General features: G+C 41.1%; 1 protein-coding gene across 2 annotated transcripts in view; it reads left to right on the forward strand.

Moving 5' to 3' along the window:
* Window positions 1–14752, forward strand: part of LOC149126767 (uncharacterized) — a 37082-nt gene extending 22330 nt beyond the window's left edge. Inside the window, exon 3 of one of the 2 annotated variants that reach the window (XR_016234728.1) lies at window positions 11568–11860. Coding sequence is in view for 1 of the 2 variants with exons in the window: in XM_089334356.1 (XP_089190482.1) it covers window positions 13888–13944 (57 nt within the window). In the remaining variant the exon portion in view is untranslated. Of the gene's footprint in view, window positions 1–11567; window positions 11861–13887 lie in introns of those variants that run through there. The other variant, XM_089334356.1, reaches the window with a different exon arrangement.
* The last annotated feature ends 641 nt before the right edge of the window (window positions 14753–15393 follow it).

Here is a 15393-nt window from a genome sequence, read left to right on the forward strand (position 1 = left end):
TTTGAAAGAAAAATGAAGTGAGTCTGTGACAACCCATGTCACTGCTGATACTACCTAAGGGAGAAACTTGCACAGACCACACTGACTTTGAGTCTGGCCTGGAGCACTAGCAAGAGGGCAGGATTCCTACCTAACCCCAAAAAGAAGGCCATGATGCCTGTTTTCCATCCCCCCTTCAAAGGCTTCCAATAACTAGCAGGGAGGAAACACTACCTTAATAAGATGAGTACAAGATGCCACAGCTCAAGGGCCCACACCTAGGGGATTTTACCTGAGGGGCAAGTCCCCACTGACTTTGAGTCTGGCAAAGAGGGTTGGCAGGGGTGGAATCCCACTTAAGCCTGTGAGGGACTCCTCTCCCCTCAATCTATCATGGGCGCCCATACTCAAACTGCCAAGGTAGAACGCCAACAGGCAGCTGTCTCAGGGAACAACTCAGCTCTTCCTTTGGGCAGAGCAGGCTCATGGGGCTGAGTGTGGAACCCAGTTCCCTGTGATTGTGGGAGCCCTGCACTCTATGACTCTGGGAATTCTGTGAGTGCATGCATGATAGGGTTTGGGGTGTAGCTGGGTCTCTGGACAATCACTGTGTCTGACTTCAGAGGCTTAAAATTCCCTAAGTTCCTGGGGTGGGTCATTGCAGAGGGTTCTGTGCACAGTGAGGACCACACTGATCATTTGTGCAGTTAATATGCCTGTGTGCATGTGTGTGTGTGTGTGTGTGTTGGGGGGTGTAGCCACTGTGGACACACCCTGGGCTTTGCTCACTTTGGCAGAGAGGAGGTGAGGCAGTGATCAGTCCAACCTAAATGATCATGCCCTCCCTGCTACTGACAATAGAAGAGATCTACCACGCCCAACTCGGGTATCACACTGGACTCCTGCAACTCACCCAAACACTGACCAAAGCTCCCTGACCCTACCCAGAACATGCCTCTGAATATGCACTGAATGAGTTAACATGCCACTAAGTTACAGAGCTGTATTTCAAAGAAAAAAGCCATCAGAGGAGAAAATCAACAAGCACTTCCACAAATGCTTAAAAATAAAAGTAGAAATGCAAGAAACATCAGCAAGAAAGACAAGATGGTTCTTGTAAATGAACACAACAATGCTTTAATATTAGAATATGAAGATGAAGAGATGGGTGAGATGCCTAAAAAGGAATTCAAAAGAATGTTCATAAGATTATACAAAAAATAATGAGAGGCAAATTCATTAATTGAAGTATTCCATACATGATATAGATGAAAAATTTTGCCAGAGATAGAGATATTGAAGAAAAATCAACTGAAGCATTAGAAATGAAGAATTCAATATGTCAAATAAAAAAAGTGCAAAACCTTAACAACAGATTTGGTGAGGAGAAGAAAGAATATCCAAAGTAGAAGACAAATCTTTGGAAATATATCAGTCAGAAACACACAGAAAAAGAAAAAAAATAGAAAACCTGAAGATAGTGTTTGAGGTTTACTATCAAATGACCTGTAATATGGGTCTTATCAGTTCCAGAAGACACAGAAAGACATAATGGATTAGGAGGCCCATTCAGTAAAATAACAGCAGAAAATTTCCCTAATTTGGAGAAAAGGACATCAAAGTACAGGAAATGCATAGAACTCCTAATAGACATGACTAGAAAGATCTTCACCAAGAAACATTATAGTCAAACTTTCAACAGTAATAATTAAAAAAAGATTCTAAAATTTGCATGAGAGAAATGCCAGATTACCTTCAGAATCTTCAACTAGACTGATGCTGATTTCTCAACAGAAATCCTACAGGCTAGGAAAGAATATAGTCCAAGCCCTGAAAGAAAAAGACTGTCAACCCAGAATACTGTACCAAGCAGAGCTCTCATTTGTAAATGAATGTGAAATAAAGACCTTCCAAAACAAACAGAAATCGAAAGAAGTCATCACCACGCATCCAGACTTACATGATAGTTAAGAATATGCTATTCACAGAAACAGAGAAGAAAGCCATTGTTATGAAAGGATGTGAAGGCAGAAAATCTCCTAGTAAAAGTGCAAAGGAAATCCAAAGCAAACAACAGGAATATTAACAGAAAAATGGGAGAATCAAGTTATTCCTTATCAATAATAATCTTGAATGTAAATGGCCTAAATTCTCCAATTAAAAGAGACATGCTGACTGAATGGATTAAAAAATAAGATCAATCTATTTGCCGCCTGCAAGAAATACACCTCACCAACAAAGATACATGCAGGCTAAAAATGAAAGGATACAAAAAATATCCCATGCTAACAGAAAGCAAAAATGGGTAGGAGTAGCTATGCTAATATCAGACTACTTAGATTTTACCACAAAAAATCTTAAAAGAGACAAAGAAATGCATCATGTAATGATTGAGGGATCAATTCAATAGGAAGATGTGACTATAGTAAATGTATATGCAACCAATGCCAGGGAGCCTGGCTATGTAAAACAAATGTTAATAGATTTAAAGGGCCGGTGCCATGGCTCACTAGGCTAATCCTCCACCTGCAGCGCCGGCACTCTGGGTTTTAGTCCTGGTTGGGGCGCCGGTTCTGTCCCAGTTGCTCCTCTTCCAATCCAGCTCTCTGCTGTGGCCTGGGAAGGCAGTGGATGATGGCACAAGTGCTTGGGCCCTGAACCCGCAGGGGAGACCAGGAGGAAGCACCTGGCTCCTGGCTTCGGATTGGTGCAGTGCGCCAGCCGTAGCAGCCATTTGGGGAGTGAAACAACGGAAGGAAGACCTTTCTCCCTGTCTTTCTCTCTCACTGTCTAACTCTGCCTGTCAAAAATTTAAAAAAAAATAGATTTAAAGAGAGACATAGACTCCAATAAAATACTAATGGGGAACTTCAATGCCTCACTTTCATCAATGAGCAGATCAACTAGAAAAAAAAATCAACAAAGAAACAACAGAGTAATCTATACTACAGACCAAATAGATGTAATTGATATCTACAGAGCATATTATCCCACAGATGCAGAATACACATTCTTTTTATCAGTGCATGGAGCTTTCTTTAAGACAGACCATGTACTAAGCAATAAAGCAAGTCTAAACAAATTAAAAATAATTTAAATCATACCATGTATCTTTTCTGACTACAATGGGATGAAGGTGAAAATTAACAAACTGAAAAAAACTCTAGAAAATATATAAATACATGGAAACTGAACAACACACTCCTGAATGAACAGTTGGTCATAGAAGAAATCAAAAGGAAAAGAAAATCCTGGAAAGAAATGAAGATTACAATATGTTACATCAAAGCTTATGGGCTAAAGAAAAAGCAGTGTTAAGAGGGAAATTTATAGCAGTTAGTGCCTACATCAAGAAATTGAAAAGGGATCAAATAAACAATTTAACAACACATCTGAAAAACCTTGAAAAACAAGAACAAACAAAACTCAAAATTAGTAGGAGGAGAGAAATGATTAAAATTTGAGAAGAAATAAACAAAATCAAAACCAAGATATGCTACAAAAGATCAGTGAAATGAAGAACTGGCACACAAGTAGACTTGTAGGCCAATGGAACAGAATAGCAGTCCCAGAAACTAATCCATGTCTCTACAACCAACTAATCCTTGATAAACAAGCTAAAGTAACTCCCTGGAGAAATGACAATCTCTTCAACAAATGGTGCTAGGAAACTTGGATCTACTCATGCAAAAGTATAAAACCAGACCCCTACCTTACATCCTATACAAAAATGAATTCACAGTGGATCAATGATCCAAATCTAGGACATAATTGCATCAAATTACTAAGGGAAAACATCAGGGAAATTCTACAATACATTGGCATAGGAAAGACTTCCTGGTAAAAACCCCAGAAGCACAGGTAATGAAAGCAAAAATAGACAAATGGGATTACATCAAGCTAAGAAGCCTTTGCACTGCAAAGAAAACACTCAACAAAGTGAAGAGGCAATCCACAGAATGGAAGAAAATATTTACAAACTATGCAACTGGTAAAGGATTAACATCCAGAATCTATAAAGAGCTCAAGACACTCAACAACAAATAATCCAGTTAAGAATAGGAAAAGGACACACATGAGCATTTTTCAAAGGATGGATTTCAAATGGAATGAAAAAAATTCTCAGTATCACTAGCCATCATGGAAATGCAAAGCAAAACCACGATGAGGTTTTACCTCACCCCAGTAAGAATGGCTATCATCCAGAAATCAACAAACAAGGAATGTTGTGAGGATCTGGGGGAGAAGGTACCCTAATCCAGCACTGATGGGAATGTAAACTAGTATGACAATTGTGGAAGACAGTGTGGAGATTCCTCAGAAATATAAAGGAGATCTACATATGACCCAGCCATTTGACTCCTGGAAATTTACGCAAGTGAAATAAAATCAGCAAATGAAAGAGATAACTGTATCCCCATGTTTATTGCAGCTCAATTCACAATAGCTAGGATATGGAATCAACCCAGATGTCCATCAGTTGATTACTGGATAAAGAAAATGTGGTATATATACACCATGGAATACTACTCAGCCATAACAAAAGAATGAAATCCTGTCTTTTGCAACAAAATGGATGCAACTGGACACCATTATATTTAGTGAAATAAACCAGTCCCTAAAAGACAAATAACATGTTTTCCCTGATTTGTGGTAATTCATGACTTACAGAGTAGACAAATGTAATGTGTATGAGAAAAATTAACATTTTGATATTTGATCATTGTTTACAACCCTTATCTATACTTTTGAAGAGCAGTGGATTTTCTACTTACTACTTGCTGAATTCTTTACTTAGTGAAAGCTGTGATCATAAAATAAACTGAAAGTATGTCACTAAAACTTGAAAGAAAAAATAAGAAAGGAAGAAGGAGGGAGAGTGGAGACATGGACAGGAGGGAGATTAGGATGGGAAGTATCATTATGCTTTTCAATTTATATATATTAAATACATGATATTTGTTCACCTTATATAAATAAAAAAATTTTAAATATATAATCATCTGAGCAGAGGCAGAAAAAACATTTGATCAAATTCAACATCCTTTCATGATTAAAAAAAAACAGCTGTCAGTAAACTAAGTATAAGAAGAATTTACCTCAACATAATAAAGCCCATATATGACAAAATCCAGAACTCAGGTCATATTCGTAGGTGAAAAGGTGGAAGCTTTTACCCCAAAATCTGAGAGGATGCCCACTCTTTCTATTGAACATAGTACTGTAAGTCCTAGTCAGAGTAATTAGACAAGAAAATAAATGAAAGTCATCCAAATTAGAAATCAAAGAGTAAAATTGTCTCTGTTTTCAGATTCTGTATCTGTCTGTCTGTCTACCTACCTACCTACCTAGATCTGTCATCTCTCCTTAAAACCCCACCAAAACCTGGTAGAACTAATATACTCAATAAAGTTGTAGAATACAAAATCAACATCCAAATATCAGTTGCATTTCTATCCTCTAACAACTAACTATTGGAAAAAGAAATTGAAAAAGTAATCCCATTTGTAATAGTACCAAAAAGAAAAAATATTCTTGAGGATAAATTTAGCAAGGAGGGGTGAAAATCTGTACACTTAAGATGCTAATGAAAGAAATTAAAGAAAATGCTAATAAATATATTCACAGATTGGAAAAATTAATATTGTTAAAATGTCCACACTTACCAAAACTACATCCAGTGTAATCTCTATCAAAATTCCAATGTTATTTTTGACAGAAATAGAGAAAATGGCCCCAAAATTCACATGGATTTTAGTATTTCTGACCTCTGGAATTGTAATTTAATAAATTTGCATGCTGTTAATCCTAGGAACCTAATATAGGCCTGTAAGCATCAGTAGTACTGAGTGCATTCACCTACTTCACAGTGCGCTAGCTGAGAGAACGGATTAGAGAAGAACTTTATAAGGTGATGCTCAACTGGGACAGAAAGGAATTCTATAAACAGATCCAGTGATGCTTAGGAAGTTAAATTATTCAATTATGTATAAGTTGCCTTATGAATATTCATAAGCATATGTCTGAATATTATAAACATATCCAGATATGTGTATATATATATATACATACACACACACCTCACACAAATACACACATATACACCATCTTGAGAGAGGTGTAAATAGAAGAGTGTGATATAAGAGTACCTAATCCATTTAAAATTACACATGCCTTACGCAGATTTTCCACATATAGTACTGTATTTTACTTGAAAAAAACAAGGTTTTGCAACAGTTAGTTGGCAGATGGGGAGATAGAGTTCTTGTCAGGTAAATGAGTTAATTATTAGGATTGATCAAATATAATAATATGAACATGTACCAGTGTTTCATGTTGGAACATGATTAACTACTGATTTTCTTTAAGAATATGAAAAATCCTGGAAACTTTATAGACATGTGTGATCTTTGAGTAAAGCTGAATTTTTTTTACTTTTGCTATAAAATCTCTAGGGTCAAAGCCAAGTGTATAAATAGATGCCTTGAGTTGTGGTGCTGACTACTAAATCTAAATTCCAGCCAAATTATAATGTTTTGAAGGGTATCAATCACTGCGACCCTCCAAACCAAAATAGTACCCTACACACCATCATGATGACTAAACTTCTATTAGCAGTGTCTTCCACGAAGACCTCTAGTCATCATCTGCTGTAAAATATGCCAGCATCCCTAGGCTGGGTTGCTCTTCAGGTGGTTGTCACCAATGACCTTAGTGGGAATTGTTAATGTAAATTCCTTTTCCAGTGGTAGGATGTGAGAAGGGAGGGAGATACTGAAAGAAGAATGCCAGCTGAGAATTCTGTACCCAAATGGTTATCAAACCTAGCTCCAACCCAAATTACAAACTACGAAATGCTCACTGCATGAACTGCATTATCTTATTTTATCCCTACCACAGCCTTGTTTATTAAGTGCTAACAAGATTCCAGATTGACACGTGTGTATAGGAAGATAAAGGACTAGAAGTGCAAGAGTCAGGACTAATGCCAGGTTCACAGGACCCCTTACTTGGCCTCCATTTCTCCCTGTAACCTTCTTTTTGGCACCAACCTCTTCCTCCTCTGCCCCTGACTTTCTATCTCAGCTCTTCTGCACTCTCCCATCACTCACAGCCCCTCACTTCCCATTCTGATAGATTTCACGCTCTATTTTAACTCTCTTTCAATGCCAAAGCTGGGATTGGCCTAAACCAAAATGGGCTGCAGATGGACTGAGAGACACAGTGGGGCCATCATGGGCACAGCAGGAATTCTAAAGAGACAGGGAGTCGAGATCATGCTGATTCAGTGGTGGCAGTAGGTGCTAGACAATTGCAATCAGAACTGGGGAACTCTGAGAGTGTGCAGTGGGGATACAGTCCTATGTCTAGGAGCTCAAATGCAAGCCACTAGTGTAGAAGAACAAAACAAAATAGCAACTCAGCAGAAGCAAAGCAAGAGCCTGATCATGAGAACAGGACTCAAGAAGAGAGTAGGCCAAGCGGCAAGTTTACTCAGTTCTGTCTAAATGTGTGCCTTACTGACGCTGAGGATGCAGCTAGTGGTTATATAGCTTGAGTCTCTATTTTTCAAACTTTTGGTCATAACCCATCCAATGGTCATGAAACTGATTTAATGGATGGTAACTGGTACTCTTTAAAATAATTAAATAGACTAGAATGAAGTAAAAGAGAAAAGAAAATAATGTGCTCTGCATGTAGTAAGAATTTCATTTTTAGGTATATTTGTCACGATATAAAAAATGTTTCTTAACATTACTGTCAAAAAAAAACTCTTGAAAACTTCTGGTTATAAACTAAATGATATAGAGCAGGAAACCAGGTTGGTCATTAAGTTGAAAATCTTTTCTGCATTCCCCAGATGACTGTGAGCTAATGTAATAAGCCCATCCAGGCTGTGGTGGTGTGGCTAGACATGAATGAATTAAGGTTACAGTTTCCTTCATGGAGATTTTCCACATATAGCTCTCCTTTCAGAAACAGAAGTGGAGAATAAAGATGCACAGAGTTTATAATTTTTAGAGCATTTGTAGGTTTACAGCAAAACTGAGAAGGACGGAGAGTTCTCCAATGCTTCCTACACATGCATAGTGTCCCCTATTATTAACACCCCCAACCAGAGTCACAACTCAACAACTTGTATTACCATATTATTACCACACAAAGTCCATAATTCTCATTAGAACTCACTCTTGGTATTGTACCTTCTGTTGGTTTGCATAAACACATAATGACCGCCACCATTACCCACCATTCCACCACCATGCAGAGCACTTTCACTGCTCCAAAAATCCTGTGTCTGTCTGTTCATCCTCTCTCCTCCAAACCCTGGAAACCAGTGATCTTTTCATGGTCTTCATAGTTTTGCTTTTTTTCATGAATGTCATGTAGTTAGAATCATGTACTATGTGGCCTTCTGAAATTGGCTTCTTTCACTTAGCAGCATGCTTTTAAGTTTCTTCCATGTCTTTTCATGGCCTCATAGCTCATCTCCTTCTAATTTTCAATAATACTCCATTATTTGGATGTGCCAAAATTTATTCATCATTCATCCACTGAAGGACATCTTCATTGCTTTCAAGTTTGGGTAATTATGAATAAAACTGTTATCAACATCTATGTACATGTTTTTGCGTTGGGCATATGCTTTCAACTCCTTTGGGTAAATACCAATGACTGCAGGTGTTGGGTTGTATGTGTGTGTGTGTGTGTGTGTATAGTGTATATGTGAGTATTCTGTATTTTGGCCATTCCAATAGCTGTGTAGTAGTATCTCACTGCTGTTTTAATCTGATTTCCCTGATGGCATATGATGTGGAGTTGCTTTTCACCTGTTTATTTACCATTCGTATACCTGCTTCAGTGAAGTCTGTTAATGGCTTTGGCCCAAATTTCAATCCAGCTGTTTTCTTATTGTTGAGTTGCAAGAGTTCTGAGCATATTTTGGATAGCATCCTTTATCAGACACTTTATCCTTTACAAACACTTTCTCCCAGTCTCATTGCCTTTATGTTCTCTTATTAGTGTCTTTCACAAAACAGAATTCTTTTAAGTTTAAAAAAGTTAATTTCATCAATTATTTCTCTCATGGACTATGACCTTCATGTTGTATATCAGAGTTATCACCAACTCAAAGTTATTTTTTCCTGTCATAGGAGACTTTTTAAAAAAGATTTATTTATTTGTTTGAGAGTCAGAGTCACAGATAGAGAGAGAGAGAGACAGAGAGAGGTATCTTCCATCTACTGGCTCACTCCCTAAATGGCTGCAATGGCCAGAGCTGGACTGTTCTGAAGCTAGGAGCCAGGAGCTTCTTCTGCATTGTTCATGGGGGTGCAGGGGCCCAAGCACTTGGGCCAGCTTCTATTGTTTTCGGAGGCCAAAGCAGAGAGCTGTATTGGAAGAAGAGCAACCAGGACTAGAACCGGTGCCCATATGGGATGCTGGCACCGCAGGCAGAGACTTAGCCTACTACATCACAGCACTGGGCCCTTCATAGTTTTTTATGTTTTGCATTTTATTTTCACATCTGTGGTCCATTTTTGGTTAATTTGGGGGAAGGTTATAAGGTCTGTGTCTAGATTCTTTTTTTTTTGGGGGGGGGGGAGGAATGAGAAGTCCAGTTGTTCTAGCACCATTCATTGAAAAGACCATATTTTCTCTATTATATTGCCTTTGCTCCCTATCAAAGAGCAATGAACTACATTCATGTGGTTCTACTGTTGCAGGAGTTCTGGTGTTGGTGTCACGGGAGTAGTAGCAAGAGTCATCTGTGGCTCTAGTCGCCAGCTCTGCATCTTGTCTGGGAGAGATGTGACAGATTCTTCTCCCCAGGTTCTCCAGGGGCAGCACAGCTCTTGTGTTACAGCTCTCTCCTCTCTGCCAGGACACAGCTTGTCCTCTCCACCAGGTCCATTGAGTGCTGCTGCCTTCTGTGCAGGCTTTTGTCTTGTGATCACAAAGAATTAGGCACACAGACAAGCAAGGAGTGAGCGAAGCTCTCCGGCAGCCAGAAAGGCCTGCCTCACGAGTGGCTGGCTGCCCTGGCTGCCCCGGACAGCTGCCTGCCTTGGAGGATTGCTTGAGAAGCCAAGATGCTTCTCAGTGACAGCCTGGCTCAGACATTTATGCATTTCTAAAGGAGGAAGTTCTTCCTGGTTGGTTGATGTGTCTGCTGAGACACGCTACATGAGCCAATCAGGGAACTGACACTGGATTAGCATGGAAGAGTGCACAGTGCTCAGTCAGGTCCATTTGGTGGACTCAACAGCATCTGAAGATTGCATTGTGTGAGCATTGTGAGCCCTCTCCCTCAGGGCTCCTGGAGAGTTAAGTCGTGTGATTTTTCTTTCCTATGATTTTTCTGTCCTTTCCAGTGGCCTCTGGATGTCCTGTCATTCTCCCCCTTCTGAAGAGGTAACCCTAACTGCCATTAGAGAATGGGGCTACGACTGCTATGGCTGTTGCATGCTAAAAGGGGGCATCATTGAGAGATGGCAGTAAGACCCCTCCCAGAGGTCTTTCTGGGTCCTTGGTAAGAGGTTATGTCTAAGCAAGGTTCCATCTCCATGACCATCTGAAGCCTAATTTGCTCTGAGAGGAAATGAATTGGGTTAGAAGATTTAAGAGACAATGAATGAGACTTGGGGCTACCAAGAGCAAGAGGGGCCACTAAGGGCCAGGATCACCTGAAGGAGCCTTTTATTGAGTATGACCTTTCAGAGAGGTTGCTTACCTGGGTGACAATGTCTTCAGCTCTATCCAGGTGCATGACCACCTGCCCTATATATTGGAGGTGGCACCACAGGGTTAGGTCAAGGAAACAGCAGAGTAAGGGAGCAAAGCAAATAAGAAGGCAGAATACAGAGCTGTACTGACAGCATGCCCTGTTACTGTATGTCAGACCCCGAGGCGCACTAGAAAAGTGACAGTTACCGATTAAATGGGAACTGTGAAAAGAGGAAGAAGAACCTGCAGTTTTTCTCATTGGCCTCTTGAATCTGTACCGTGAAACAATCTTTTACAGTCTCTCCATGGAGAAGAAAGACCTCATGCAGCAAAATACTTGACCCATGCACCTTCACCCAGGCTCCAGGCACTCAGGGTAAAGGTGCATGAAACAAAGGTCCTATCACATAGCAACCTCAAGCAGGCAGGATTGTCTTAAACAGAGTAGTCAGAAGAGAAAGGAAAACCTTCAACACCTGTGGCAGACAAAGGGCAGGCCTAGGGGCCGGTGCTGTGGCTTAGTGGGTAAAGACGCCGCCTGCAGTCCCAGCAACCCATATGGGCTCCAATTCGAGTCCCGGCTGCTCCGCTTCTGATCCAGCTCTCTGCTATGGCCTGGGATAGCAGAAGAACATGGCCCAAATCCTCGGGCCCCTGCACCTGCATGGGAGACCCGAAAGAAGCTCCTAGCTCCCGGCTTCGGATCAGTGTAGCTCCGGCCGTTGCAACCATCTAGGGAGTGAACCAGCGGATGGAAGACCTCTTTCTCTCTTTCTCTTTCTCTCTTTCTCTGTGTGTAACTCTGAATTTCAAGTAAAATAAAATTAATCTTTTTTAAAATTTTCTTTTTTATTTTACAGGTAGAGTTACAGACAGTGAAAGAGAGAGACAGAGAGAACGGTCTTCCTTCCATTGGTTCACTCCCCAAATGGCCGCTGCAGTTGGCGCTGCACCAATCCGAAGCCAGGAGCCAGGTGCTTCCTCCTGGTCTCCCCTGCAGGTGCAGGGGTCCAAGCACTTGGGCCATCCTCCACTGCCTTCCCAGCCACAGCAGAGAGCTGGACTGGAAGAGGAACAACCAGGACTAGAACCCGGCGCTCATATGGAATGCTGGCGCCGCAGGCAGAGGATTAACCTAGTGAGCCACGGCGCCAGCCCCAAATAAAATCAATCTTAAAAAAACAAAACAAAACAAAACAAAACAAAAAAAAAAAAAGACAGGTCTAGAGTTTGAGAGAAAATCCAGAGGTGAGTCTTTATTCAACCTAGGCAATACCTAGTATCCACTACCTGAAATGGGCAAGAAACCTGTTTTCCATGTTGCTGTTTCTGAGGCACAATGAAAGAGAAATGAGAAAGACAAACAAGACCCAAATTTATCAGACCAGGTGTCTTTTTGGCCACAGCCAGCTGATTTTGTTACTGGAATATTTTAGCAGCAGCCTCTCTGGACAGTGAGGCAGTTGGCAAAGCAATGAAGAGAAAGAAGCAAGTACATGAGGAACTGAAGTTTCCCCACTTACTGAGTTTTGTTCCCTACCTCACCTGTCTGGGCTCCATGTTACCTATGTTTGAGATTTAGATTTAGCAAAACAAGCAAGGTACATTTTATAAGGAGAGTGGAAGCAGGGGTCTTTGGAAGAACTTCAGTCTAGATTCTATGGAAAATTTAGCTCAAAGCCTCTTTTCATTTTTACAGTGTAAAAATACACTTTATGGGACTGTTGAGTTGAGCTCTTGAGAGAGTTTAAGGCCGTGAATTTAATTGAACCCTACCCAGGCAGGAATCAACCTGTAGCCACATTTTTAGAGAGAGGAGAGGTTTTAGACCCCTGAATAAGCACCATATGAACTCATCCCAACCAGTTGTTATTGTTCCCAGCTGAGAGTCTCATCTTTGGAGAGTTCCAGGGATCTAACTGGAAGTCTCAAGATCAAAGATTCAGTTGAGATTTGTCAGATGCTTAAATCAGCTGACCAACACAGAGCAGTGACCTATTTAACATATCTTTCCAACATTTTAGAGGCTCCATTTTCCTGGTCAGTCTCTCTCTCTGTCTCTCTCCCTGAATTGATCTAGAGATGGAATTCTTTTATCTAAAAAAAAAAAAAAAAAAAGGAATCAGGAAGGGGAAAACGGCCCCCTCGTAAACAGGCTTTCTTTATCAGGCTGACCCTTTGAAGCAGATCAAGGTTAAAGGTCTGAGAGTCAAAGAAGTGTTCAAATGGGTCCCAAATAATCTGGGCGCCTATTCCCGCCTTAAGGTTCCCATAGCCACAGAGAGCAAGCCCAAGCGCTTCCCAACAGGCTGGCGACTCCTTATGGGTGCACCTGACAATTCTCCATTTTACTTGGCATGTTTCAAGCCCTCATTCTGGGCAGTCACTAGCGCACAGATGGTACAGAGTTTGTTCACACTGCAAGACCTCTAACTCATTTCCAAGTCCCCCACCTCTGCCTAAAATGAGATGCTGAGACAAGGGTGTCCCTGAGCCCAGCACACACAGGGGACAGAGCAAACATGCCTGCCAATATTCTTGCATCTTCTCCTGGTTCTCACTAGACAGACAAGTTTCCACAGAAAGAAGAGTGTACAGCTCTCAGTTCAATACCCTGATGGGCTGTCCAGTTTTCCAGACTTTGGAAAACATCAGAATGCTGCCCTGCCGTGAACTTCACATTTACGCAAAGACCTTTTCCCAGTCTCGTATGATGGACCAATCCCCACAAGAGGAAACTGTGGCAGGACAGGACTACGATGCCCAAAGCCATCTGGCGGAGAAGGATGGATCAAGCTTTTCTTGGCAATCTGACCCCTGAGTCTTAAGACTAGCAGCTGTGCTAAGTGCATTGAAGTGGCTGTCAGGGACCCATTGTTTCAAGTGGCAGAGAACTAAAATGGAGAGTAAAGATGTTGAGAAATAGAGTTGAGAGCAGTCTGCTTTCATTCACCCCTCCAGTGATCCCAAATGAGCCCCCAAAATCAGTGATGGAATGCTGGTATTGGTGTCCCAGGAGTAGTGGCAGGCGTCTGCATCTCTATAGCTCAGGTCTGTGCCTTGTCTTGGAGAGATTTGGCTGATTCTTCTCCCCAGGTTCTTCAGGAACCAGCTCATGATACAGCTTTTCAGGGGCAGCTCAGCTCTCATGTTACAGCTCCTCTCTGCCATGTTTTCCAGGTGCTGCCGCCTTCCAGGTTGCTGTTTCTCTTCCATGCTGGGTTCTTTGTCTCATGACCACAAAGAATGAGTCACACAAACAAGGGAGGAGTCAGTGAAGCTCCCTAGCTGCAGGGAGGGCCTGCCTCACAAGGCGCTGCCTTTCCTGAAGTGCCGGCTGCCTCAGAGACCCACCTGCCCCGAGCTGCTTCTCAGGATCGCCTGGCTCAGATTTTATGCATTTCTAAAGCAGGAAGTTCTCCCTGATTGGTCAGTGTGTATGCCAATGAGACATGCTACATGAACCAATTATGGAACTGCCAATGGAGTAGGCTGCTTTTGCACAGAAGTGTGCAGAACGCTCAAGATCCATTTGGAAGACTCAACAATGTCTGAACATTTCATTGCATAGGTTTCTCCCAACTCTGCCTCCTCTAGGACTCCTAAAGAGTGGTGTCATGTGTTTCTTCTTTCTTAGGTTTTTTTCTTCCCTTTCCAGGGGCCCCTGGAGTCCTTATCACTGTTTCCAGGCCCTCTATTCCATTCCACTGATATATTTGTCTGTTCTGCCAACACCACCCTGTTTGATTACCTCAGCTTTATAGCAAGTCTTGCAATCAGGAAGTGTCAATTCTCCAACACTTCTGTTCTCTTTTGATATTGTGTTGGTTATGCTGGGTCTCTTGCCTCTCTATATAAACTTTACAATCAGATTGTTGATAACCGTAAAATAATAGGCTGGGATTTTGAATGAGATTTCATTGCATTTATAGATCAAGTTGGGAAGTACTGACATCTTGAAAATATTCAGTCTTTCTTTCATGGACATGAAATATGTCTCAATTTGTTTTATTTCTTTCATCAGCATTTTATAATTTTCCTCAGATAAGTCTTGTTTATATTTTGTCAGATTTATACCTATGTATTTCATTCTGGGGGCACTAATATAAATAGCATGTGTTTTTAACTTCAAATTATGCTTGTTCATTGCTGGTATGTAAAAAAGTGATTGCCTGTCGTATTCTGCCACCTTGCTACCAAAGCTTATTAGTTCTATGAGCTTTTTGGTCAATTCTCTTGTGTCTTCTAAATAGGCAATCATGCCATCTGTGAAAAAAAAAAAAAACAGTTTCATTTCTTCATTTCACTCAATATTTCCTTTCCTTGTCTTACTGCATTGCTAGGACCTCCAGCATTCTGTTGAAAAGGAACAGTGAGAGGAGACATCCTTGCCTCTGACCTGCTCTTAGTGGTAAAGCTTCCAGTTTCTCACCATTAAGTAGACTGTTAGCAGCTGTAGGCTCATTGTAGATGTCCTCTATCAAGTTGAGCAATTCCCCATCCCAATTCCAGAAAACTGGAATGCTTTCAAAGCTGCATGAACTATCAGCTGTTTCCATACTTCAGGGTCCCTTATGTGTTCACAGAGGTATCACATGAGTCCTCAGCTTGTCAGATGTTGAGTTGCTTGCCTCCAAGAGGCTGTGAACTGGAACTAGCTTTGAGAACCTCTGACCAGCCTGGCAA

The sequence above is a fragment of the Oryctolagus cuniculus genome, chromosome 5 (genome assembly GCF_051225735.1).
Source record: "Oryctolagus cuniculus isolate XC-2025 breed Fujian yellow rabbit chromosome 5, ASM5122573v1, whole genome shotgun sequence".
NCBI lineage: Eukaryota > Metazoa > Chordata > Mammalia > Lagomorpha > Leporidae > Oryctolagus > Oryctolagus cuniculus.